This window comes from Mesocricetus auratus, unplaced genomic scaffold (genome assembly GCF_017639785.1).
Source record: "Mesocricetus auratus isolate SY011 unplaced genomic scaffold, BCM_Maur_2.0 Super-Scaffold_100691, whole genome shotgun sequence".
In the NCBI taxonomy this organism is placed as follows: Eukaryota; Metazoa; Chordata; class Mammalia; order Rodentia; family Cricetidae; genus Mesocricetus; species Mesocricetus auratus.
Window position 1 is genome coordinate 55,591,800 of NW_024429267.1, and position 27,692 is coordinate 55,619,491.

Here is a 27,692-nt window from a genome sequence, read left to right on the forward strand (position 1 = left end):
GCCACTCTCCTTCAGACCGTGGCCTTTGTACTACACACGCCATCTTTTCTGCTTTTATAGAAACAATGATTCAATTACAGAAAACAAGGGTTTTTAAATAAGTTTCTACCATTTATGTGTCAAATGACTATATTTTAATCTGTTTTAAATAATATCTTTATCCTTTGAGTCCTTCATACATGTGTGCAATGTATTTTGATCATAGTTACCGCCTCCTCTCTGAAATCTTCCCAGACATACCCTTACCTCCCCAACCCCTCCCAAGTTCATGTTCTCTTTTTTAATGACCCACTGATCTACTTCGTGGCCCCATACCCATGAGTATATAAGCAGCACAAAATAGCATGTACATGGATTGTTATGCTACGCAGATAATCATACCCATGTCATTAGTGTACAAACTTGCCTTAGTCTTCTATAAATATTTATTTATATGTATACAAAAGAGTGATCTTAAAACAGATTTATGGTTTGTTACTAATGAATGTTTGGTCTATATAATTGCTTCATGTAAAACTTCTCAGACACTGTACTGACTAGTTTTAATTGTTAATTTAGAATCATCTGGGAAGAAAGTGAGGGTTTGTCTAGATCAGGTTGGCCTGTAGGCATGTCTGTGGAGGACTGTCTTGATAACATTGATTGACTGGGAAGACCCAGCCCACTGTGGGTGGCACCATTTTCTGGGTTTAGGTCCAGGGCTGTGTAAGAGAGAACATGAGCTGCATAATAACCATTTATTTATCTCTCTGCTGTTGGCTGAGGAGGTGCTGTATCTAGGTATTCTAAGTTTTCTTCCATATTGACTTCCCTGACACAACATACTACAACCTAAAATTGTGACCTGAAATAAACCCTTTGTCCTGTAAGCTGCTCTATTGGGTTATTTTATCACAGCAGTGGAAATGAAACCAGGAGAGGCTCAAAGAGGTCACAAGCAGACAAAGTCTAAGAAACCCTGTTCCACACAATTAGTTTCAATAACCAGTTCTAATCCCTTGTGCTGTTTTGACCTGTCTGCCATGCTGGACAAACCTGACATTCCTCCCTCGGAAAGAGCCTCATGTGGCCACTCGGTGCCACCTCCCCTGGTTTTCTTCTTCCACACCTGCTACACCTGTCCCATCTCTTCAGATTCTAAACGAGAAAGCATGACTCCTTCTATGCTCACTCTCTCATGTCCTTGATACCTATCCCACATGTGGATCTCCAACCCATACGCCTCTTCGGACTCCCAGCTCGTGTGTCAATCGGTCTCTGGGTTCCCATAAAATGCAGCAGGCACCTGGTTTGTCTCTCCCAAGCCTTCTCTGTCTAAAGTCGTTACCATCCCACTAAATGGCAGCCCTAAATGCAGTTATCGAATCGCCAACATCCCTCATCTTATTCATGAGACAAATCTAGGGTTGGCACGACCTTAGAAACGTCTCCAACATGGCTCTTCTCCATACTTCAGCTGCACCTGCCTGGCCTGACCTTTCACCTCCTCCCACCTGACTTACTGCAGGAGCCTCCTCACCCAACTTCTCTCAAGAGTTCCCCACACACCATTTCCATCACATCCAGCAGGAGCCTCCTCCTGATACACGCCCACCCCCCGCCGAGAGTCATTACTTCTCGGCTCAGAGCTGGCAGGGGCTTCCATCCGTGTCGCATTTACACCACGGTCTTGATGGTGACACGCTAGGACCTACAGAATCTGCCAGTCTCGTGTTCTTTATGTCTCTGAGCTCATTTCCTCTTGACCTGCTCAGTCCTCTCTGGCCTCCTTCTCTTCCTTGACCATGCCAGCCCTGTGCCCACCTCAGGGACCCTCCCTGGTATCCTGCTGTCTAGTGAGAAGCCTCTTCCTCACTGAGGCTTCCCTGACTACTGTATTCCAAACTGTAGCCTCTCCTACACATCAGCTACTTCCTACCTCCCGTGTTTCCCCAGCGAGTTATGAATATTTGCTTCGCATGCACATTTTCTAACTCCTTGGCGTTACATGCTACTGTTTCCAGGCTCTTAATTTCTTTTCCTGTTGTTAGGATAAAATTCTCTAGCCAAAGAAGCTCAAGGGGGAAGGAATATATTTTGGCTTACACTTCCAGGTCACAGTTGGTCATGGCAGGAAGTCACAGCAGTGAGCATTTACCTTATACTTCTAGGTTATAGTCGGTCATGGCGGGAAGTCAGAGCAGTTTAAGAGCAATGGCTCATTGCATCTGCATTAGGAAGCAGAGATGGACACTGGACTGAGCTCTCAGAGTCTGCAGTCCATGCCATGTTTCAGAGTCTGCAGTTCAAGCTGTCTCAGTCTGCAATAAGAAGTATCTTCCTGCATCCGTTAACACCCTATACAGGCGTGCCCAGAGGCCATCTCCCAGGAAATTCTAGAGTCTGTCACACGGACAGTCAATACTAAACATCACATCTATGATGACAAAATTACAGAGTCTGCTCAAAAGAACTGAATGGACAAATGTCACACAAAGTTTTTTAAATGTCTTCAGAATTTCCAACTTTGATGTATGAAGTGTTGTTGTAAGACATGTGACCATCTAGTAAGTTCGAAGGTGTAGGAGTCCTTGTTCTAAGCAAAAGAAAAACAAAAACAACGACAAAACCCTGAGAACCATGGGTGCTGGTTCCCCAGTTCCATGTTCCTAGTGGATGGGGCTCCTGAGAGTGGGGGTTCCCACTTCCCAACACCTCCCCACTACCTACCGGTGCCTCCTGTTGTCTTACTGTAAGTGTAAGGGTACTAATCGCTGTTTGTTTTTCTTTGCAGTGTTGATGAGAAAACCCCATACCTAGCTTTGGGGGCTGTGAAGAATATCTCTCTAAACATCTCCATCTCCAACCTTGGGGACGATGCCTATGATGCCAATGTGTCCTTCAACGTTTCCCGGGAACTCTTCTTCATCAACATGTGGCAGAAGGTAAGGAGAGCTCCCCTGAGAGGAAGCCACTCTGTCTCACACGCCTGCTGACTTGCTTTGTAGCGTGGGTTGGGCAAAGATTCTACAAAGGCCACTCCCTTATAAGGAACTTGGAATTACTAGAGATCAGCTTTTGTCCTGGACTAAGAAGGTTGCTGGTACAGCTGAAGTGTCAGCCATGAATACATGCCTTGGAGAGTACCTACCTTATGTTGTGTTCCGTTCCTTCTCCCTGTGGACTAACCCTCTCTGAGCAGATACAGCTGTTTTTTCCATCTATGAAATTTGAGTTTGGTGTCAGTAGTTGTGAAAAATAAATATGGATGGATCCCTTCTTGTCATAATTCTGGTCACTAACAATACATCCCATGCTTTCTGTTACATGGGCATGTGTGTCAGCTGACTCTTTGCCGAATTTTATATTTATCCCTGCCATGTTCGAGGGGATTGAGGAAATTCGAAGATTTTCAGGAATTGAGTGAGCTTTTGTAGATCCAGTTCATTTATTCAAATGAGTTACAGTCCATAGAGCATGATTCCAAAGGAAAGAAGGAACTGTTGCTTTCTCTGTCTCCCTGATGCCCCTGGGTGTCCCCACTCCTGTGAGGGAGGAGGAGCAGGCCTGGGCAGGATAGACCCCATTCTACCTAGTCGTTCTGGTGACTGATGCTCAGATGTTTGACGCTTTTCCCTGTTGGCAGTGTTGGATTCAGTGAGTTGGTCAGCTCATGGCATCCTGAGGGACACATTTGTTCGGGCATTTATACTGCCCATTGAGGTTGTCAAAGACAGTGTGATGAGTTAGTCACCCATGAGTTCTAGACAAGGGCTGTGGTCAGTGGAGGACAGCATACTTGAGAAGGTAGACAAGGGCTGTGGTCAGTGGAGGACAGTATACTTGAGAAGGTAGACAAGGGCTGTGGTCAGTGGAGGACAGTATACTTGAGAAGGTAGACAAGGGCTGTGGTCAGTGGAGGACAGCATACTTGAGAAGGTAGACAAGGGCTGTGGTCAGTGGAGGACAGTATACTTGAGAAGGTAGACAAGGGCTGTGGTCAGTGGAGGACAGTATACTTGAGAAGGTAGACAAGGGCTGTGGTCACTGGAGGACAGTATACTTGAGAAGGCCACAGGAATGAGTCAATAGCTATCATACCTGGTCAGGTTGACCCTTTACCATTGAGTCCCCGTAACCTATAAGACCTTTGGACTAGAGAATCTTAGGCTTCATTCTGGCCAAAAGCTGACAAGATGGCCTGGCTCCCTGTGATGCTGTAAGCATTAGTGTGAGACTAGGGAAGGGTGTAGAGACACCAGGCATCTCTTTGGACCAACCAGAAGAGCAGATGGTCAACGTGACAGAAACAAGGATGCCCCCCCCCCCCCCGTGACAATCATTCCTCAAGGTTCAACTGGGATATAAATGGTCTGGCTCAGCTCTAATTGCCGGGGGGTAGGGAGTGATGGGTGACCAAAGGGAAGTCACCCATTCTGCCACATGGACAATGCATAGACTTTACTAGGCCCTGCATGAATCTTATACAAAGATCCTGAAATGCAAAACCAAGAGAAGCCTAATTCAAGATGAAATAAAATTTAAAAGATTATTAGCAGAGAAAAAAAAGTAAGTCATCCAGAACATTTGCTTTTGCTTAGGTAGTACCCTCATGAGGCATTGTGTAGGAGCAAGGAGCTGAGCCAGGGCTGGAGAGATGGCTCAGTGGCTAAGAGCACTGGCTGCTCTTCCAGAGGACCCAGGTTCAACTCCCAGCTCCCCCATGGTGGCAACTCACAACTGCCTGTAACTCCAAGATCTGACACCCTCACACGGACATAAATGCAGGCAAAACAGCGATACACATAAAATAAAAAAATAAAACTTTAAAGAAGGAGCTGAGACAAAGAATGGAAGAAGAGTGCTTTGAGTAGTGACTGCGTGGGCTTGGTCTTCGCAGGTCTCTGAGAACCCGGGAACCTCAGTGCCTCTAGAAAAGGGGGGAGAAGCAGAGAGTTAGGAAGTGAGAGTGGACAGGCACCACCTGAAAGGCACACCCCCCCATGACCTCCCTCATGCCCCACCTCCAAAGTAAACAGTCACCAGCCAGGGTCCAGCCTTTTAGCACACGAATCTAGGCAGGACATTTTATCGTCTACCACGTCTGAGTGAAAAACGTTTGCCATAAGCCTCAGGTATTTGACACTGGGTCCTCGGTGGGAGGTGGTCTTTGGGGGAGGTCAGGGAACATTTAAGAGGTACAGCCTTGCTGAAGAAAGTGTCTCACTGGGGGTGAGGTTTGAAGGATTATGTCTGCACCCTGTTTCCTGTTCATTTCCTCTGCTTCCTGGGTGTGGATGACAATGCGATCAGCCAGCTTCCTGCTCCTGCTTCCTGTCCCCAAGCCCTCCCCACCATGATAGACTCTCTCCCTCTGGAACCATAAGTCAAAATTAACCCTGCCTTTCTCAACCGCTTGCAGCCATGGCTTTTTGTCTTGGCAACAGAGGAGTGACTGACACAGACCATGGCTCTCAGGGCTCTCACGCTGTGAGATGCCATCTCGCTTTATGCCTCCCAGATGCCAACCTGGAGGCCAGCAGCTGAGGACACTGAGTCTTTCTGGAAGATGAGAGAGAGGAAAGGAAAAGAAGGCGGTTAAGCCGCCTACTGTGGTAGGTGAGGGGCTTGGTCTTCCCACTCTGGACATAGTATGGACATAAATAGACCCTCGGGATGAAAAGGCAGAAGTTCATACTCTCTAAGGCAAGTGATTCTCAACCTGTGGGCCATAGCCCCTTAGGGTCCAGGGACCCTTTCACAGGTCATTGGAAAACACAGATATTTACATCATGATTCATAACAGTGGCAAAATTACAGTTATGAGGTGGCAATGAAAATAGTTTTATGGTTGGGGTCAGCACAACAGGAGGAACTGTATTAAAGGGTCTCAGCATTAGGAAGGTTGAGGGTCACTGGTCTAAGGATTAGGGAGGAGACCTCCTGGGAGGCCATTTCCCAATGCACCAGAGCTACCGTGTGCATGCCAGCATGACCTCCGTGGTTCTGGAAACAGTGCCCTCGGGCACAGAGGACTAGGCGCTGGTGCCAGGAAGTCGCTGAAGCGCCCTGACAGATGCAAGTCCTGAGGTAGAGCTCCTTGGTGCACACCAGCCAGCACCTCATCCCTGGGCTCCTGGAGGGTGGAAGGATCTGGGCAAGGTGAGTGTGAGCATAGGTGGGGGTGTCCAGGTGTGGAAGAGAAAAGGGTAGATTCTATGGGAGACCGAGGGTCCCCATGTCACCCACGGGTCAGCCACTTCAGTAGCCCAGTAACCCAAGTGGGAATGTTAACTGGTGCTGCCGGATTTTATTTTTTCAATAAAAACCAGAACTTCATTTTCATGTTACTTCGGCAGCTAATTAAAATGTTTTCTGAGTGTCAGACAAGCCAAAGAAAATATGCCGCCTGATAGTATCCAGCCTGTAGGCCCCTGCTAGACTTCTGGCCTATCTATTCCTCATATGCGCTAGGTCACCCCCTAACCTGCTTGCCCGTCATGTGACTCTGCATTACTGGGCAAACCTTTTCCACAATCTTTGTTTATCTTATCCTCCCCTTGGCAGCAGACTAACTAGCCAAATGTGTTTAGGATTTGGAAGGGGTGTGTGTGTGTGTGTGTGTGTGTGTGTGTGTGTAGGCCTGGGAGGGAATGGAAAAGTCCATCCAAATGTAGCATCCATGTCATTTTTAAGGCCAGTGACTTTCAGTCTAAGATGTGTGCTCCAGAATGATAGCAGAAGCTAAGCTAGAGTCTGCACTTGCAGTGTCAAGCGTGAAGTGGGGGGGGGGAGCACTGGTGATTAGCGGGTGCAGACTGACGTCCCAGCTGCCTCTCTGGTGAGCCGTGTGACCCTGGGCCCAGGGCAACAATTTCTTGCTCTGCGATGTTGGTGAGTGCTAAGGACTGAGTGGGGCCTATGCCAAGCGTGTGTGTTTACTGTGCTGCATAGACCGTGGTAGACCCCAAACTCTCACCATATGCAAGAACCTACCGTACAGATCCATCAATTACTCAGTGTTCTGTGGGTCCCTGCCTTTACGACAGCTCAGCTTGCGTTTCCTCCTGCTTTGTGATGGTGCAAAAGCCATACGCTTTTGAGCAGAAGCTGAGCTTTCCGGGTTTGGATTTTTTTTTTTAACTGGGCTGGCGGTACGCAGCGCAATACTCTTCACGGTGCTAGGCAACCTCAGGACATCTTACAGGAAGTGTCATCGGGCCAGAGAAGAGGAAAGACAGGGTTGGGTGATGGGAATGCTGGAAGACAGGGGCATGGGGAAGGAAGGATGGTTGTGGGCTCATGTGGGAGAACCGGAAGTCACCATCACACTTCATGCAATGTGCAGAGTGCCGCCATGCTGCCTAGAGCGCTGGTTCACAGTCCATTGTCACCGTCACTGAGTTGGCCATGGAGTTAGTTAGGGCTCCATCTCCTGATCCCCTTGAGAGACTGAGCTGAGGGGATGCCCCCGGGGCCTTTTACTCCTCCCATGACAAGGCCTAGTGAGGGGCATGGCGGTGTATGGGGGAAGTTGGTTTTCACTGTTTCTGAGAAGTGAATGTTTTGAGTTTCCAGTCAGGCTGGGCTCTGCAGTCTTCATTAACTACCGAGTCAGCTTACTGTTTTATGACGAGTGGCATCAGGACCCGTGAGTTTGTTTTGATTGTAAAGTGAGCCTTCCCCGTAATATCTACCCCTCTCACGGAATGGGTGTTCCATTTCTCTCAGGAATCTCTCTTCTCACTTTCAAGGCAAGCAACTCAAGACGGCGCCAGATGATAAAACCTATCAACTTTCTCATCTGAACTGGGGGGGGGGGGGGTTGGAAACAATGTGTTTGCACAGCTCTATATTGGAGGGGGTACTTGGCCCTCCCATGGGCTGGAGGTTCAGTGCGGGAACCTGGGTGTCTGTGCATGCGAACAAAGAGGGATGTGTCAGGGGAGCTGAGGAGGCAGGCGCTGCCGGGGCAGGAGTGCGCCCCATCCTTCCGTGTGTAGGCAAAGCACAGATGGCTTTCCTTCACTCTTTGCTGCTCCCCTGGCCACAGGATCTGCTGATTGCCCATTGTGCTCTGCTGTCTCCGGTACCTCTTATCAAGTTAATAGTAGCCCCCAGTAAAAGCGCAACCCTCAGATGTTTATAGTCATCTTGGCCCAGGCCATTAAGATGATGAATGAACTCACTACTAGACCTTGTGTGACAGCCCTTCAGGGGGAAATCAATACTTAGAAAATACCAAGTCTTTCTCTGCCCCCTTCCTGACTTTCATCCTGTGCCCTGAGCCCCCTGGTGACTTTACCTTGAACTTCCTGTATAATGCTAAGCAGTGGTCCTCACCTGGCCCTGGTCCAGGTGCCGCTCTTATCCTGCACCCCCCCCCATGCTCACTTCCTGTTTGGGTTGCTTCTTAAGGTCCTTTCTTTATCCATAATGGGCAGAGAGAAGGTGGAGGAGAGCAGGTCCCCAGAAGCCAAAGACTGTGATCCCTAACCAGTATGTTACCTGTCAGCCCCACCCACATGCTGGCACCAAAGAGACAGCCTAGACTGAAGGTCCCTGAGATGCTGGCCCTTCTGGTGGCCGTGGGCACCAGGAAGTGATGGAGAATGTCCATTTCCTGTCACAGTGTGGCCTATGTTCCAAGGCAGAGCTCAGCTCTCATTGGCATGAAAATCTTGGTTTGTGTATTCATGGCGTTTGAAGGGAAGGCTCCAGTCTAGCCTGAGAAATGTCAGTAAAGCTGTAACTGCAACAAGGGTCAGTTGAGAATGTTTCCCCCCACCATGCACGAGCAGGTCTGTGAGAGGAAGTTAAGAAGTGCACACTAAAACTCCTGGATCCCACCTTCAGCTAGATGTGGAACAGTATCTACCCATCTCATCTTCTAAAAGGGAAAAGAAGAGTCCTGAATTTTAAATCTTTTTTCATCAGACAATAAAGTATCTTTTAAAAGAAAAGAAAGCCATGAAGACAAACTGCTAAGATAAAAGACAACTTAAAAAATAAATAAACCATTAAAAACAAAATCTGGGAGATGACTCCGTGAATAAGGCGCTTGCCCAACAAGCCTGATGCCCTGGTTTGGATCTCCAGAGCCCAGATAGTGGTGGAAGGAGAGAACACAAAAAATTGTCTTCTGACTTCACATCATACATACACGGACACATCATACACGGACACATCACACACATGCCGTAATAAGGAGTCTGGGGAGATGGTTCAGTGGGTAAGAGTGGTTGCTGCTCTCGCAGAGGACAAAAGTTCAGTTCCCGGCACCCACATCACCTGTAACGCCAGCTCCAAAGGATCTGACGCCCTTTTCTGGCCTCCAAGTGCATCTACACTCATGTGTTCACACATACATTCACACACACACATACACACACTCACACCATACGCTCTCTCTCTCTCTCTCTGTCTCTCTCTCTCTCACACACACACACACAATTTGAAAATAATAAAAATTTTGAAGTCAGGAAAAAGTTGACTATCTCCTCTGCAGCTGGTGTTGAGGATGAGGACTCCTGTGCTGGTAGTTCCTGGGGTGTGTCTGTTCCCAGGGGGAGACAGGCATTCAGGGTGAAGCAGGGCAGGGCAGGGCAATCTCAGGCAAAAGGCCCTCCAGCTACAGCCCTCAGCTTGATCTTGCAGGGAAGCTCTGACTCAGTTCTACCGTATCTTAACTAGGACGTTGCACTTTTGACTTCCAAACAACAGAGGCTGGTTTAGAGCCACGTGGAAGCCACAAAGCCCCCAGTCCTTTCCCTGCCAGGAAGAGACATGGACGGGGTGGGTCAGGGAATCAAGGCCCTGCTGGGTGCCATCATAGGTAACGGGGAGTCCATGCAAGCTTGCTGGTGGGAGTATGAACGGGCCAGGCCAGCCTCTGTGGAGATCAGAATGGAGATGCCTCAGGAAAGCCACACAGATCCAGTAGGGCTCCTGTATTACTCAGATCTCCTACTCCCTGGTGTTCACCCAACAGAACTCCAAAGAGTCTCAGAGAAACGGTGCATCAGGGTTTACTGCAGCACTGGTCACAATAGCCAAGTTACTGAGTCAGCCTAGCTGTCCAGCAAGAGAGAAATGGATAGAGAAAATGTGGTTTTTATACACAGTGGGATGCATTTCAGCCATAAGAATTAAGTCATGTTATTAGTGGGAAAATGGATGTAACTGGAAACAATACTATTAAGCAAATTAATCCAGTCTTGGAAAAAAATGTTTCCCTCTTGTTCATTTGTGGCTCCTATATTTTATGTAGTCACGTAGAGTTATGTATGCAGGCACTAATTGAAAGTGGAAGTGAGATTGTATAAGAGAACAAGGGGGAAGCAGGGAGAAGGCAGGAACACAGGAAAATGAGAATATATTCTTCATACAACAAACGCATGGAAGAAATCTCAATTTAAAATAACATTTTTGAAATGGGGACCTTGTGGCAGCTTATACCATGCAGGAAGGAAGCAGTGATAAGAGCCCTTTGATAAAAGGCACAAAGCTAAGTAGCCGACATGCTGGAAAACTACAAGAAACTTGAAACGGGGAGAGATGTTTAGGGGCCCAGATAAAACTCCAAGGACCCGCTTAACTTGGACAAGTCAGGCCTAGGGGTGCAGCCCAGTGCTGGTGCTCTTGCTGAGCATGCTCAAGGCCAGTGTGTTCAAAATACTTCAGATGAAGTGCTTTGGTGTGTTTAAAAAGGGTGACATGTACCTGGGGTTACAGGCGCACACCTCCATGCCTATTAAAATACTTTTCCAATTTAGACGCAGGGTCAGTATAGTCCTGTTGCTGGTTTCTGATTTCTTCCTGGAGCTGATCCTCCAGCCACTTTCCCAGGAGAGCTAGAGTTGCCTGCCCAGAGGCAGGGAGGTAGGCTGCTGGAGGGAGGGTCCCTTATCCAAGAGGCCAGGGAAATCCAACATGGTGACATCCCTGATCACCTCCCATTCCTTCCCTCTCCATGCCAGGTTTTGACCACCCACCCGTACCCTGTAGACACCTGCCCCACTGTGTATGCTTTTCTGTGCATGTGTGTGTGTGTGTGTGTGTGTGTATTCACGCACACGTGTGCGCGTGCACACACACACATACATTTTCCCACCAGTATGGCTGCACATGTGTGTACAGATACAGAAGCCAGAGGTTGGTATCAGCCGTCTTTCTCCACCTGATTCACTGAGTCGGGGGTCTCTCAATTGAACCAAATGAGCCGCCACGCCCACCTTACATTTATGTGGGTTCTCAGGGTCAAATCGAAGGCCTCACACTTCCTAGGCAATTGCTTTATCCATGGAGGAAACTCCCAGCGCTGCAATTTAAGATTTTATTTACTTATTCATTTTAATGCCTATGACTCTTTCAAAGCCTGATGGTGCTCAGGTGGCTGGAGCGTATTTAGCCATGGTTATGAAGAGCCACAAGTGCAAGGATCAGACAGCTACCTCGGGCTACTGGTGCAGAGCCATCAAAAGTCAGCACACAATTCAGGCCCCCCCCACCCCGAGGTGTGATCCCCCTCAGGGCTATGCCCCTCTCTCCCCACTTTCCTGTATCCTCCCTCATTTACTGTCCTTCCTGGAGACACATTTTCAAACAGGTTTTTGTTTTTGATTTTGTTTTATTTTCAGACAGGGTTTCTCTGTGTAGCTTTGTGAACTCACAGAGATCCACCTGCCTCTGCCTCCCGAGTGCTGGGGTTAAAGGCGTGCGCCATCAACACCCGGCTTCATACAGTTTTTTTGTTTGTTTTTAAATCACTCCCCATCTCAGAGTCAGAATGTTTCTGTGTGTGACTTCAATTTTTTTCCCTTCAAATGATGCGATTTGGTGTGTTTTATGTCTGTGATGTACCCTGTTAGAAGTCTGTAAGTCTGCTTTGTTGATATTTGGTCTGTGAGGTTTGACTAGGACCCAGTCTTGTCCAGTTAAGTCTGAAGTTTTTTTTGATAAATTATTGCTTTCTTTCTCATGAACTTTTATACTTAAAACGTCAATGTGTTCATATAACTTTTCTTTTGACCTTTTAAGGAAATGAATTCTATTTTTAAAGTTTCACCCCCTTTAAAGAATGAAGTATGCAGTTGCTTTCATTTCTAATAGTTTGCTTAGTGTGTTTGTCTGTACAGTCATGAGCAGGATGCTTGTCTTAGCTTGCTCTCCTGTGTGGTCTTTGTCAGGTTTTGATGTTGGACTTTTGCTAGAATTTTCTAAAATAAACAGAAAGGCTGAATCCTTCTTGGTAATCTGAAGACTTGTAACTGGTGTAGCTGCAGCAGTGGGCTATGGGAAGGACAGCCCTTACTGGGTGCTTGTTTTCATGACACACACTATGCTCAGCACCTAACTTTTTTTTAGCATGCTTTAGCCCCAGAACAACTCAATGTTCCCTTGTGAGCTCTGTTTTCCTTTAGGAGGAAACCAAAGCTTAGAGAGGCACACCTGCTAAAACTGAGCATTGGGATTCAAGCATGGTCAGGCTGACTCTAGAGGTCTCTATTGCATCTTTATTTTTTTTTGTCTAAAGAGGCTAATTTGCATGTCTGATGGTCTCTGGCTGCCCACCTGGCTTGTAGCTGTCCCCCTCTGGAAAGCCAGGTGCTTGGTGAATGGCGTCTTTCACATTACATCATTGCCTGTTTCTCTTATGTAGGGGTAGCAGCAGGAAGCAGTGATGAATTTTTCTGGGGCAGCTGTGTTTTGTCTAAACAAGGCTCTCTTTTGCACCCCAAGGGTGCTGGCACAGAGACCTAACCCCTACCAGGCTCCCACTAGAGGAAGCTTTCCCATGGTGCCCATGTGTCGACATGCTGGATTCCGGGAGCTGCCAGGGCTTCTCCGCCTTTTGAATTTCTCCTGTGGAATGTATTTGTCCCCAGGTGAACTCAGCTAAAGGAATAGTGCACTTAAGAGCTGTGCGCTTAAATGGGCCAGGAAGGTGGAAAAACCCACAATCTGTCCATTTCCCCTTCTGCTGGAAAAAGTGATAAGAGGCAGGGTCGTGCACCCTGGACGTGTCAAATGGCCGACGACGGTCTTGGTCTATCTGTGACTCACCGTCGATTTCCCAACTCAGGTCCAAACATTGTTGGAGGAAAAGAGAAGCAGGAGAAGCCCCTGGCTTTGTACCCAAGTCACTTGGAAGAGGCCAGTGGCATGACGCAGAGGGAGCACCGAGGATGTGGGTACCTGAGGGAGTGGGTCACGTGACCGCCGGAAGCCCATTACTGATGTGTAATTGAGTCTGGGGGCTCTGCTGGATGATCAACAACAGGGGTTTTCATTGGAGTACAGCTCGTGGTTTTTGCTTTTCCCAAATAGTCAAAAGCAGTTTCCACTAAGAGAAGACTGAGCGGATAAAATAGTGCCTTGTTTGCGTGGCCCGGGGACGGGCATCGGGTGTCTTGAGTGTCCGAAGAAATTGCTCCGCCTGCTTCAAGCGCTGAGCTTGAAATGTGGTTGTTAGGCACTGCCCGGCTTGATGTGAGCAACCTCAGCATCCTGCCTCCCCATTTATTCAGGACTAAAATTTACGTTTGAGTGTGTAAGAGTGAGATTTATAAACAGAATAGACTCGGGCCCTCCAGCTTGCCTCCTCGCAAACCCACTGGGGCAGGGCAGGGGTCTGAAAAGTTGTTCTGGGGGTTGTGACCGTGGTAAATGGAACAGGCTTAGGGGGTCAGGAAAGACACCAGGTGCATCCTGGGAAATGTTCAGGAAAGGGGGAGGTTCTGGAACTAGGAGGGATGTGGACGGTAGAAAGGAGGGGTGGCTTAAGAAAGATAGGGAAGAAGGAGACCTGAGACCTGACTGATGCATTTGAAGGGGCCAGGTGGCATAGGTCCTGGGAGATCACAAGGGGATGCTCACACATAAATGGAAGGAGATGTCAGGAGTGTGTGTGGCAACTTCTGTTTTTCCTGAACGTTGGCGCCTATGATATACTTTCAAAATGCCATCAAAATGTCCTAGGGCACACTTATTATAAAATCCTAGTCCACGTGTTAGCTGAAAAGGGAAGGGTAGAAACTGAAACCAAACAACATCTTTTATAGAGGTCTTTACATTGAGACGGGGGTAGGTATCGTCAAAACATGAGCATTAACTGTTGATTGAATCCCAACTTTAAATCTAACCTTTGTCATAGCGGAACACATGTTCAGTACAAGCTGGGAAAGCCTAAAATGTCACTGCTCACAGAGGGGACAACCCCTTGTAAAGGGAATGGTCTAGTGCAGTCACAACGCCAGGTGTGTCAAAGTTCAAGTCCTCCTTTGAGGAACCCAAAGGAGTTTCAGAACAGCCCCTGTCTGAGCATGTGACTCAATACACGAGAAACTGAGCTCTCCCAGAGCCGTGTTTCCCTGCTCAGGGCTATCAGGGTGTGTCCTGTACCTGCTCTTTGAATCAGCATTCTGGTCAGACAGCTCAGGGATGCAGTATTAGTTTTGGCTTTTGGGAACAAAGCTTTTTGTTAGCTGAGAGTATGCAGCATCAATTCTATGTCCAGTGTGTGCTCTGGACTGAGATGCACGTTGAGCCTTCTGAAAGACACGATGTCCTCAGATTACCTAGACTTCTCTGGTCCCAGCCCAAGTGAGCGCTCATTCACCTCTGAACCCTCTCATCTGTTCATCTGGAAGGAAGGAACGTTTTAGTGGGCACAGAGCCATGTGGTGTCATCCGTTCCGGAAGTCAGCCTCTTCCCTTCCTTGCGAGGACCTCGGGGAAAGCAACAGGAAGCGGAAAGGTGAGGAGAGAGTAGACGTTTCCACGGGATGAGGGCGTGCCACTCTCTCCATGTGGATGTAGATAAAAATAGAAGAAGCCAGGCTTTTGCTGAGGAAGGGACCGGTCCCTCTTTCTCTTTTAATCTTTTTGAGATTGTTTTATGTATATGGATGTTTTGCCCACACGAATGTCTGTGCCCCTTGTGTATGGAGTGCCCGTGGACATCAGGAAGATTCCTGGACCTGGATCACAGGTGGTTGTGAACCATCATGGGGGGCGGGAGGAATGCTGAGAACCAAACCTTGGTCCTCTGCAAGAGCAGCCAGTGCCGTCAGCACTGAGCAATGGTCTCCAGCCCCAGTTACGGGTTTCTTATGCTTTGGTTCTCTCCTTCCCCCTGTTGGTGAAAATCTTCCCTCCTCCCTTCAAGCTAGCTAGGTGCCCCCTTCCCAACCAACAACACCTTCTGGAAATCTGTGTCTGTCTCATTTGGACAACCTGGGATCCTGGATTCAGCTTTCCCCCAAAGTGGGTTTTTTTCAGACTATTACTTTTCCTAAGAGGTATTGACCCAAAAGCAAATGGTTGCCTGCCATGTGCAAACCTTGCAAGGAAGGCATGGTGCATGGGGCTTTGAATAGTGGTCCCGGGAAGCAAGAAAAGAGATGGCAAGACACCATGATTGTGCTTTGCAGGGGTTACTGCTGGTAGTACTTAGTGTCTTTTGAGAAGTATAAAGTTACCCAGCAAGGTTCACCCAAAGGACCAGGGGCTAGAACATTATTCGTTTATCAGTTTCTTCCCTGGTTGGTTGAGTGTGACGGTCAGAGGAGCACTTGAATGTGACTGTCCTAGAAATGTCTGTTGAAGACAACACAGAGCTGGGATCAGGGCTGGCTGAGAGGGGCTTAACTAAACCTGTGTCTGACTCTGCCCCAGCCCGGCCTCCCACAGTGTGAACTCAGCCTGTCATTGCTGGCCGTCTTCTAAGCAAACGGTGGCAGTCACCTCCTCTCCACCCACAACCATTTGCTGAGATTTTCCACAAGCCCAAAGAGAGAGCAGAAGTCCTTCCTTATCCAGCCACTTGCCATCCATTTCAGTTCAGAAATACTACATTAAAGGTTGCAGAAAGAAACAGTTCATGAGTTTTCAATTGCACTCCACTCTGATTAGCCCAATGAACTCCCATGCCTCCCCACTCCACCCTGTCTGGAATATGAACCATTTTTTCTGTTCAGAGTATCCATGCTGTATGTCCGACCCATCCCAGAACTCACTCAATAGCTACCTAAGCTCTCAGATGAACTGTCTTTGATTTCAAAGCACGTATGTTCTATAAACTCATGCTGTATTTAGTCATGTGCGTTGTGATACAAGGGAGACCCGAGGGCATAAAGTCTAGAAGCACAGATAAACTCCAGGACAAATCAGAAAAGTGGTGCATGTTGGTTGAGCACTGCCTGTGGTTTTAGACATCCACTGGGAATCTTGAAACCTACATGGGGAAAAAAGGGACGCTCTGTGGATTGGGTAAAAAACAGAGGTAAGAGTTTGTACCTTGAAAGGGGAGCAGGGTTTGAATCTAGACCTTGCCTCTTTCTTGTCATTTTACATATATAAATTAGAAAAATTTCAAACAGGCATGGTGGTGCATGCCTTTACTCCCAGCTCTCGGGAAGTAGTGGAGAATTCTAGGCTAGCCTTGGCTATGTAGCAAGATCCTATCTCAAAAAATATTCATATAAATAAAAAAGTTTTAATGTGGAAATATCTCAAAACAGAACATTAATTTTGGTTTTTCGAGACAGGGTTTCTCTGTGGCTTTGGAGGCTGTACTGTACCAGGCTGGTCTCGAATTCACAGAGATCCACCTGCCTCTGCCTCCCGAGTGTTGGTAGATTAAAGGTATGTGCTGCCACTGGCCGGCATGTTATTTACTTTCATTACAGCTTCCTTCTGCTTACAAAATGAGTTAGACTAAAATCAAGCTCTTTGAGACCAGGTCTAACATAGCCCCGACTGGCCCTGCTCACTACATAGCCAAGCTGACCTTGAACTCCTGATCTTCCTGCTTCTGCTTCCCAAGTGCTGGGATTTCAGGTGTGTGCTGGTTAGTTTTATGTCAACTTCACATAAACTAGAATCATTTTTGAAGTGGAAATCTCAACTGAGAAAACACCTCCAGACTGGCCTGTAGGCAACTCATGTACAGAGCATTTTCTTATGATTATTGGCGATAATCAGTGCCTATCACAGTGCCAATCTCACTGTGAGCAGCGCCACCCCTGAGCAATGACATAAGAGAGCAGAGTAAGCCATGGAAGCCAGCTAGTAAGCAGCCCTCCTCCCTCCCCCGTGGCTTCAGCCCCTGCCTCCAGGTTCCTGCCTGCTTGAATTCCTGCACTGACTTCCGTAGGTGATGCCTGTGGTGTGGAAGTGTGAGCTGAAATCAACCCTCTCCTCCCCACATTCCTTTTGGTCACGGTGTCTTATCACAGCAACAGAAGCTCTGATGGGGACAGGCACACTCCATCATGTCTGCTGTATACTGCAAGTTTAAGAGGAGGGGGGGAGAAAAGAAACTTTTTAATACAGTCTGTGTACTTCAAATAAAGATAAATAGATGTGCTTCAGTAATTCACAGATATTTACTTGAGGAGGAATGTCTTAAGGAGGCAAGCTCTCTTCTGTTCAAGTGGCCTGAGCCTGACCCCCCCCCCCCCCCGCTGAGCCTCTTCCAGGCTGAGCACACGCACACAAGGGAAAGCGCTTCTTTGAAGGCCTTTTGTGAAGCACCTTCCTTGGTTTCTTTGTTTTTGTGACGTCTGTCATCTACTTGTATGACGTTTTATTTGCAGTGCCCTCGTGTGCCTTAGGGACAGTAAATACAGCTGGTGGTGTGTTCTGCCATCTGTCTTCTGAGGTGGTGTGTTTTTCACATTCAGAAGTTCATTCCTCAGCCCTCAGTCCCCAGTCCCCAACAGACGTGAGGACACGGTGGAAATGAGGTGATGCCAGGGTTTCTCACGCGTACCCCACCCCTCCCCAGGCCTGGAAGATGGCTCCGTACTCACAGCCTTGTGAAATCCCTGCCTCTTCCTGCAGACAGCCCATCTATTCCTTGGTCCTTCCATGGATTAAGAACAGTAGAGGGCGGTGGCACGCCTTTAGTCCCAGCACTCGGGGAGGCAGAGGCAGGTGGATCTCTGCGAGTTCAAGGCCAGCCTGGTCTACAGAGCGAGTTCCATGACAGCCAGGGCTGTTACACAGAGTAGAAAGAAGTTGTTCACAAGCCCAGGCGGCCTCGACCTTACCAGGCAGCCTAGGCTGTGTTGAGGTAACCACATGGTTGAAAGATCTTGGGTGTGGGTTCAAGGAAAGAATGAGATGACTCGTTGGAGGGGAGGAGTTTATTACAAGGGCCGTTCATGCCATGGGCAAACTGAGCATGGTGGGGCCTCTGAGGAGATTTTAGTCCCCACACCAGAGACAGAAAGATGGTAGGGTCTCTGAAGAGAGGGAATCAGGACCCAAGAGCCTGCAATGAGATGGTTGCTCAGACAGGAAGTAGGGAAAAGGGTTGATGGGGGGCGGGGTTACCAATGCGCCTTTGATGTAAATGCTCTTCCCCAGCTGTGATGCTGGCTCCCAGGAGTCTCTTAGCTGGAGATTCACAATGTCCGTAAGGAGGAAGGGCTGCTGCAGGCACTGCAGCTCAGACAGCAGCTAGATTTCTAGCATCAGAGTCTTAGGATCCTTGTTGTCCCTTCCTGGGTGCTGGGCGGAACCCACAGGCTCCAGGATGCTCTCAGAGACTGTGTACCTGTTAGTGTAGCAAGCCACCCTAACACTGATAGGCCTAATACAATAATCGCGTATCATTGCTCTTCATTGTAGACATTAGCTGGGCAGTTTTTCAGCTCTGGGCCACTTTTGGCTTCTTGGCTGACCTTGCTCAGGGTTCATGGTTGCCTGCCAGATCAACTGGAACATAGCTGTTGTCTGGAGTGAAGGAATGACTGAGCTGGGCGGCTGGCATCTCTCAGCAAGCTAGCCAATGTTCACATGATCGTGGCAGGATTCCAAGAGAACAAATAGGAGGCCTCATCAGAGCATCACCTCAGCTGCATTCTGGTCAAATCCAGAGAGGGAATATCAAGTTGACTTTGTGATGGAAGCAGTCAAAGAATCAAACCATAAAGAAATAAGGACACAAGGAAAGATGAAAAATTGAGGCCATTTTTAGAAACCCTCTATGATGTGGGATGTCCTTCTGTATGCTGTGAATATACTTATTACCATTGGTTAATAAGGAAGCTGATTTGGTCAATAACCAGACAGAATAGAACCAGGTGGGAAATCCAAACAGATGAGGAGAGAAGGAAGGCAGAGTCAGGGAGATGACAGGAAGCCTCTGGAGGAATAAGGTGCCAGAGCTTTACCGGTAAGCCCGCAGCCACATGGTGATACACAGATTAGTGGAAGTTGGTCAATTTAATTGTGAGAGCTAGTCAGTAATGTGCCTGAGCCATTGGCCAAACAATTATAATTAATATTAAGCCTCAGAATGATCATTTTGTGAGCGGCTGTGGGACTGGGCAGAACGCATAAGACCTAGGTGTGTTTGTGTCAATGTTTTAACGGTAACATCCTATTCCCCAGGTGACAGCTGACAAATCCACTAGCTCCTAGCTGGTAGGAGCCAGAGATGTTGGCTAGGGATCCAGGGATGCTATGATGCTTCCAGACATCTGATTTGAGAACTGGTGATAGCCACTGGAAGGAGGGCTTTGTTCTTTTCCCATCAGCTTCCTCCAACAGGTGACTTGAATGTCATTTGCCACGGTGACCAGCTCCCTCAATAACAGCCCATCTAAGAGAGTGGAAATAAGGCAGAAGCTGGCCTTAGGTGACCTCCATCCCCCAGAGAAACCACACTGCAATTCCTCCGCCACATCCTTTTTTTGGGAGTAGGTCATTAAGTCTGGCCCACAGTCAGGGGAAATCCAGACTCCTCCTTCCAGAAGGAGAATTGAATAGTTCCTGGGAGCTGTTTAAAGCCACTGTACTAGGAGCTGGCAGTCACAACTTAGTGTTCAGTGCCCATGACAGCAGCTATCAGTGATTAGAAACAGAATCTCAGCCCACATTGCATTCAACAGTTGAGAGCCAGGAGGCACAGGCCATAGCCCAGGCCTCCTTAGATTTAGGAAGGCTGTAGAGGGTCCTGTGTAAGTTCATTCTTTCCCTCTGAAGTGCCCCTGTCACTACCCCAAATGCCCTTGGTGATTAGAGCATCCTGACCCTTCCCTCCTACAGGGAGGAACTGAACCTCTGTACAATAGACAGGCTACTCTGGGGCAGGTTCCACCTTGCCCTGCTGGGCACTGGCCCAGGCTCAGGACCCAGTGAGGCCTCCGCACCTCTTTTTGCTCTTTTCAAGCCAAGTAATAAAAGACTCAGTCTCCCCTGCTATGAGCAATCAGTGAAGTTGTTCTGAAAAGTGAAAACCTGAGATGGATGTGGGCTGCGGCTTCCTGTTGGACCTCTAAGAGACGATGTGTCCCCATCCGTCAGCCTGTCTTCCTGCTTTGGCTCCCACCTCAGACAGGCCCGGCCCCATAGGGTGGGAAGATCATTGCCAGGTCCCTGTGACTTCACTGAGTCCTAGCGGAGTTTCATAGGCTCACTGGGCTGATTGACATGAGCCTGGGTCACATGGTCCTGTTTTAGATTGAGTGTCCTGCATCCTTTATGCTGGTAGGCTGAGAGTAGGGCGAGGTGGTGGGTGTGGCGGATGGGGACAGGTCTCCTCCCTAGGGCCACTGTTTGCCCCATTCCCCCCCCCCCCCCCCCGTGAAGAGACTGGGGCCCGGAGCTGACAGCATGGCTAACGTCTCCCAACCTGCAGCAGGTGAGTTCAAGGCTCCTGCCACTCCTGCCCTGCAGGTCGGTAAAGGAAGACTTTGTTTCCACCCAGCCCCTGCCTCGGTGCAGTCCCATCTCATGTCTGCCCAACACCGTGCTCCACGACCAGATGCTTTGGAAGTGATGGGATAGGAGCCTGGGTCACCAGGGCCAGGAGACAGAGTGTGTGCCTCTCTGCTCAGACAGAAACCCCGCAAGGAACTTGGGTCTCCAGACATGAGGGCCATGGCAGTCTGAACATTGCATGCTCCGTCCCCTTGCCCGGCTGTGCCGCCTCACTGCCCGTGTGTGAGGTTTAAACGCGGACTCCCTTCCCGGGTGTCAGTCTGGAGAGGAGTTAAAGGCCCTCCGCTGAGCACATGTTGGGGAGGATCCCCCCAGGCCCCACCCTTATCAGAGGACGACTGCTAAGTGAGAGGCGGTCACCCTCCTTTGGGAATGTGGCTACTAGGAGATTTCTTATGGATGCTCACACACCCGTGCATGTGTGAGCATCGCCAAATAAAACAATAAAGCAGAGACAGGAGCCTGGAGGGAGGCGAGGTCAGGGGCACTGGATGGGGTGGATGAATACGAACAGTTTACATTATGTAAGTGTCTGAAACTTTCAAAGGATAAAATGCTGCTGCTGCTGCTGATTATCTGTTCAGATGTGTCCTTGATGCCTCCTCCTCTGGAGGTCCTCTTCTAGAAGGTTCCAGATGAGTGAGCAGCCTTCTGACTCCAAAGGCAACATAGGGCTGGGTATGGAGTCACAGAGGGAGGAAGGACTCAAAAGAGACAAAAACAAAACAAAACCCTCCCCTCAGAACAGGGAGGCAGAAGCCCCCGGCGTGGGCGGAAATGTGAGGCACCCTCGGCCCTTATTCATGAAGCCCTGGCAGGACAAGAGATTGGAGCCTAGTGTCAAAGAAAGCTCACTGATTTTTCCCCCACAAAGCCTGCAGAGCTTTAGAAGGAGCTGCTGGTTGGGTCCCACAGGTAGACAGGTACACCGTTGAGAGTTAGGGGTCTCCTGCCAGATGCACACAGCTTGGTCTGTCCACCCACAGTCACAAGGCTGTTTCCTCTGGCTGAAAATGACCCAGGCAGAGAGGACATCTTTATTTCTTATGGGGAAGCACCCAGACCAGGATCTGTCCCATGGATCCAAACACTGTGCTTGAAACAGTTTCTGGAAGACGGCACTCTGAGCCTCAGGCAACACTGCAGCCTCCACAGTGCCAAGGTGGAAGGTGACTAGGCAGCGGTGTCCTGGGCAGGATTTTCCCTGCCAAGATGGTCTCAGAAGACAGCCTGGGCCAGAACACACACAGGGGATGGAGCCAAGCTAGGCTGGATTGGAGTCTTGGTTTCAGGCAATTTAATTGCTGCTGTGGCAAGCTGCCCAGGTTCTTGATTCCCCACTCTCCTCCTCTGGGCAGTGGAGACTATGAGACTTACCTAACAGCATCCAGATAAAATTTAAAAAGGCCCGGCTTGAGGAAGTTACAGGTTGAGCATCTCTTACCTAAAATGCTTGGCTCAGAGCTATTTCAGATGTCAAATGCTTTAGACTCGGGATATCAGTCCATTCCCTCCTCCTCTGGTCTCCTCCTCTGCATGTCCTAACAACAGAACCATGTAAGGTCCATTTTCCAGCCCCGTGTTTCTAGGAGAGAGGCTGGAATCAACCTGTGGGGAAGTGAGTGCTGGCAGTCCAGGAGGGGTTTTTACCCATCAGAAGAAGGAAGTCCTCAGACCTCCCAGAATTCCTGTGCTCCGAGCTACAAGGGGCCTGGGCTCACCGGGGGATCAATGTCCACCCTTCCTTATGACTGCCCTCAGAGATGCAGCCCAGCCCAGGAAGACCCTTCCCATCCAAGAGAAGGACGTCCCACAGCATCCAACCAGCGCACTCCCTGAATAAACCTCCTTACAACTAACTGATGGAGCCCAACAAGCCAAGAGAGTCATGGGCACTCCCTAGTCAACCAGAAACTGGCAGAGTGTCTGTAAGCTGTCTGCACTTTGTCAGGCTACCTGGGGACAGACTCATGCCAGTGTGTGAGATGGGCAGGTGACTGGGAAACCGAGAGAGAGGAAGCCATCTTCCCCGGACTCTCCAAAGCCCCCTTCTCAGAATAACAGACTGACAGTCTCCTGTGTGCAGGGTGTGACGTGACACCAGACTGCAGGCTTGAGTTTCAGCTCGCCTGCAGGACCGTGGACATGCCTGACCTTGGATGAGCTTTATAACCCTCCATGGACCCCTGTCTCCTCATCTAAGACAGGGTGAGCACACACATGTCCTGTAGGGTTGTTGAGAGCCACATTGGGATGTCAGTCACAGCCTAAAGTTCTCCACTGGAAGAGAGCTCAGTGAGGGATTCTCTAGATTAGGGTGGCCTGTGACTGTCTGTGGGGGTTGTCTAATTGCCTTGACTGAGAAGACACAGCCTGAAAGTGGGCGACACCAGTCTGGGGTCCTGTGTAAGAGTAGAGGCAGCTCGCAGAGCACTAAGCATGCCTGCGTTCTCTCTAACTAAGCATGCCTGAGTTCTCTCTGCTCTCCATTGCCCATGTGATGTGACTACCTGCCTTGATGTCCTGCCTTGACTTCCCTGTGGTGATGGACAGTACCCTGGAATTATCAGATGAATAAGCTTTCTCCCCTAAGCTGTTTTTTGCAAGGCGTTTTTATCACAGCCAAGAAATCCAACCAGGAAAAATGCTTAGCACAGTGCCTACCTATCATACGGTCAGGTCTCAGGGCACGTTAGCTCTGTCCTCTTAGTTTCCAGGCAGGATGAGGATCTCACTGAGGCCGCATGAGCACGCTAACCATCTGTTAACATCTGTGGGTGAAAGAGACAAAAATGTTTGAGAACGGTGTTCTAGGTCCTCTCTGGATCCTAATAGCCACAACAAGAACCTTACATCTTAACCCCAGGACTTCCCAGGTTCCGCTCCCTCCCCCTGAGAAACACTGCAAAGACAAAGGGGGCTTGAGCCTGCTGTTCAGAGCCCCAGCGCTCATCCCTGGAGACTTATAAGGGCAATGCATCAGCTACCCTCCCCCGAGCACACAAAGAAAACACTCAGAAACAATAACTGAATGAGTCCGTGTTTTAAGAGGCACTTAAGTGAATTAAAATCAATATGCAATCAAGTTTGTCTGTAAAACCTTGCTAGCTGGCATCTGGAATGGTCTACTGGTGGAATTCTGTTTTAGAAGATTCTGAGCTCACTAGGCACGGTAGTGCACACCTTTAATTCCAGCCCTTGGGAGGCAGTGGCAGGTGGATCTCTGTGAGGTCAAGGCCAGACTGATGTAGAATTCCAAGACAGCCAAGACTACACAGAGAAACCCTGTCTCGAGAATCCAAAAAGCAAAAAGGAAAAGAAGAGATACTGATCTCTGCAGGGCGAGGTCACAGGACCTGTCTACCCTGCAGGGTGTGCTAGGTCAAGAGGTTTATAAAGCCTAGGAGTCAGGTCCCTCCGAGTCCGATTTCAAGTAGCTGTCTCCATGGATGAGGCACAGAGAGAGGATGGAGGCTAGGTGTTTGTGTGTGGTCTGTTTCTCACTATCTTATGTTCAAACCCTCAACCCCAGCAAACAAGGTAGCTCAGATATACTCGAGTCTATCATGTTACAAGCTCGGATATACTCGAGTCTATCATGTTACAAGCTCGGATATACTCGAGTCTATCATGTTACAAGCTCGGATATACTCGAGTCTATCATGTTACAAGCTCGGATATACTCGAGTCTATCATGTTACAAGCTCGGATATACTCGAGTCTATCATGTTACAAGCTCGGATATACTCGAGTCTATCATGTTACAAGCTCGGATATACTCGAGTCTATCATGTTACAAGCTCGGATATACTCGAGTCTATCATGTTACAAGCTCGGATATACTCGAGTCTATCATGTTACAAGCTCGGATATACTCGAGTCTATCATGTTACAAGCAGCTCAGCCCATGACACTTGGGCTTTTCTTCCAAAGGAACAGGAAAAGTCATTAATGTTCTACGAAGAGATCTAGCAAGATAGAACTCAAAACCTGATCATCAAAACAGCCTAAAGTGACCCTTATTTTTTGTATGGGCCAGTCATTCCAAACAACTGGCTACTTACTTAATCAGAAATGATGCAACCAAATGTAGAAGACCAAGAACAAACCTGGAAAGCAGAGCCTCGCTCCCAAGACACGCTATCCCTAGTCCAGAATTTAACTATATGTGTAGTTTTTTAAAGAAGAATTTTTATGTGTAATGAATATTGTGCTAACTTATATCTCTATGTACCACATGCATGTCTGGTACCCAAGGAGGCCAGAAGAGGTCATCAAATCCCTAGGACCTGGAGTTACAGATGGCTGTGAGCCACTGTGCGAGTGCTGGGAACTGAACCCAAGTCCTCTGTAAGAGCAGTCAGTGCTCTTAACCACTGAGCCATCTCTCCAGTCCATTATTCAGTATGCCTCAGCTCAGTGCTCCTGTAGAAGTGTCTTTCAGCTGTTCTAATGATGTGTCAATCACTGATATCCTTGACCTCGGGCTTTTAATTGCTCACCCTGAAAAAATGGCCTGTGCTCCCTTTTATGTCCAATGGGAAACTCTTAAAAGCCTAAGTCTTGGCTGGTGTGTGAGTCAGTGTTACGACAGCTGCCAAGCCAATAGTTCTGTGTCTGTTACTTCAGGTTAACTCTGGAGGTCCCCGCTCCCCATGGGAAGTGACAGACTCTTTAGGAGGTAGGACTTAACTGTGGGCCTGCACTTGAAGATGATATTGGCACCTGGACCCCTTCCTCTCCCATCTCCTTGACATTGTGAGAGAGGCACATTTGCTCCACTCCACAGCCCCACCAAGATGTCATGACTCACCACAGGCTAGCAGACCATGGCCCGAAACCAAAGCCATGTCTACTTTCACACTGGGTTTCTTAAGTATTTATTACAGTGACAAAGATGACTAGAACACGGGCATAAATACCTGAAGAGCTCACTAAGGAGAGGGCTACATCTGTGTACTTCCAATTCTAACTCGTAAGATGGTCACAATAGCATCTTGCAAATAAATCCATGACAGAATACAAATCCTACGCTGGGCACAGCCCTTGGGTCCACCAAGTAAAGTTTTGTACCAGAGGCCTCTCAGCTACACCACACAGCTTATAAGGGTGATTCTGGTTATTGTCATCATGATAGTGTTGACCTTCACATTCGGAGGGTTGGCTACTCTCCATCGTGACGTGAGCATCTATCTGAGTCTGGTAGACTAGCGCCTCCAGGTTCAGATTCTGTAATCTAGAGAACTTACAGATTCCGTGGCTCACTACAAGGAAGATAAAACTACGGTGGTGATGCTGAACTGTAGAGTATGGTTTGTGGAGTGGAGTGAGGAGACCTGGCACTTTTCTTATGCTGACTTACCCATTCTGGCTTCTTGTGCACAGACTGCCCAAACACTCAGAGAGAGAGAGAGAGAGAGAGAGAGAGAGAGAGAGAGAGAGAGAGAGAGAGAGAGAGAGAGAGAGAGAGAGAGAGAGAGAGAGAGAGAGCACGCCACTCTTTATTCTCAGGACCAGCTGCCTTCCTCCCTTCTGCCTTCCTTAGAGACAACAATGATTGGGTTGCAAAAGCCTATGGGCCAATAAAGAGCATTGTGGATACTCCATTGGTATTTATTAGTGAACAAGAAACTGAACAAAGATGTGTAAGAATCGAAAGCATGCCTGTTTCATGTATGAGAATTAGTTTACCAAAGCTGTTTCCTATTGTGGAAACATAAAAGACACAAGACAATGGGTGGGTGGGTAGATGGATAGGTGGGTGGACGGGCAGATGAATGAGCAGACAGATGGATTTTTCTGGGACAATTAAGAGTCATGGGATTAGAGCTCATCTCTGAATTGTCTACAGTGATATGTTCTGAATGTACCCAGATTTTATCTGATTCCCTACCATTAGGGCTTCCATCTGAGGACTCACAGTCTGGGTTGACCATGATTGCACAGGGGCTGAGTTATCACCATGGTTACAAGCCAGAAAAGGTGCTGCTATTTCCCTTCTCCTGGGGAGCATGCTATAACCTCCAAGTTGATAGTGGCTGCATTAGTCTTGTCAGAATGAGTTACATGGATACTGTTTGCTTTCCATAGTTTACAGTCACACTCAGGATTCTCTCTAAAAAGACTGTGGTGGAACATGTCTGTAGCCCTGAGATTCAATATGCAGAGACAAGAGGATTTGGAGCAAGTCTAGTCTTGGCTACATAGTGAGAGCCTATCTTGAGAAAAACAAGAATCCCACACTGGAGAAGAGGGCCTGAAGTGCTCGGGATGACCTCAACACCATCTAACTTTTCAGGTCTTAACTCAAGAGCCCATAAGAATATTCCGGGTAGCTTTCCACCAACACACGCCCAGGCTGCCCACATTGGCTCAGTGGGCCCACACGGGGGCTTCCATGCGGTCTTTCTAACTAAGTTTTCTATGGGCCACCATCATCGTCTTCCCTGTAGCATCAGTGAGATTAGGGAGGTGCTGCCGTCTGGTGACTCAGCTGTGTCAGGGCCTGGGGCTTGGTAAGAGCGGCAGGTACATGGTGGTCTCTCCCGGAAGATTCTGCTCCCAGTTAGGAATCAGGGGCAAGCGTTCATTGTCCATCACCCCGAAAGTTATTAACGAAAACGAAAGTGGTACAAGGTTGCTCAGAGACTAGAACACACAGAACAGATTGGGGGAGGCGATTACGATAATTCCCGAGCATCCCTTCCAGAGGAACCCCATAGCTTGTGTACTCAGCCCTCCCCCTCCATCTCTTCCCAGCAAGAGGCAGCCACTAATGTGCCCTCCCTCTTTTTTCACCTAGTCTGCGTATCTCACATCAATGAAGTAATGTACATGAACTGGACCCTGTGGTTGGTTCCTTTCACTTTACATTTGAATGTCAAGAGACACCAATGCTGTGATATGCCTCAGCACTCTCTCCTTGTTGAATAATATCCTATTCCATGAATAGTCCATGTTTAGTCTACTCGTTGGTC

The 27,692-nt window shown here is 48.5% G+C and overlaps 1 protein-coding gene across 3 annotated transcripts in view; it reads left to right on the forward strand.

The window, feature by feature from the left end:
* Itga9 (integrin subunit alpha 9) overlaps positions 1 to 27,692 on the forward strand; it is a 296,388-nt gene that overhangs the window by 192,794 nt on the left and 75,902 nt on the right. For all 3 annotated transcript variants that reach the window (XM_040739731.1, XM_040739730.1, XM_040739732.1), the window contains one exon: positions 2,774 to 2,924. In XM_040739731.1, coding sequence (XP_040595665.1) covers positions 2,774 to 2,924 — 151 coding nt within the window. The remainder of the gene's footprint in view (positions 1 to 2,773; positions 2,925 to 27,692) is intronic.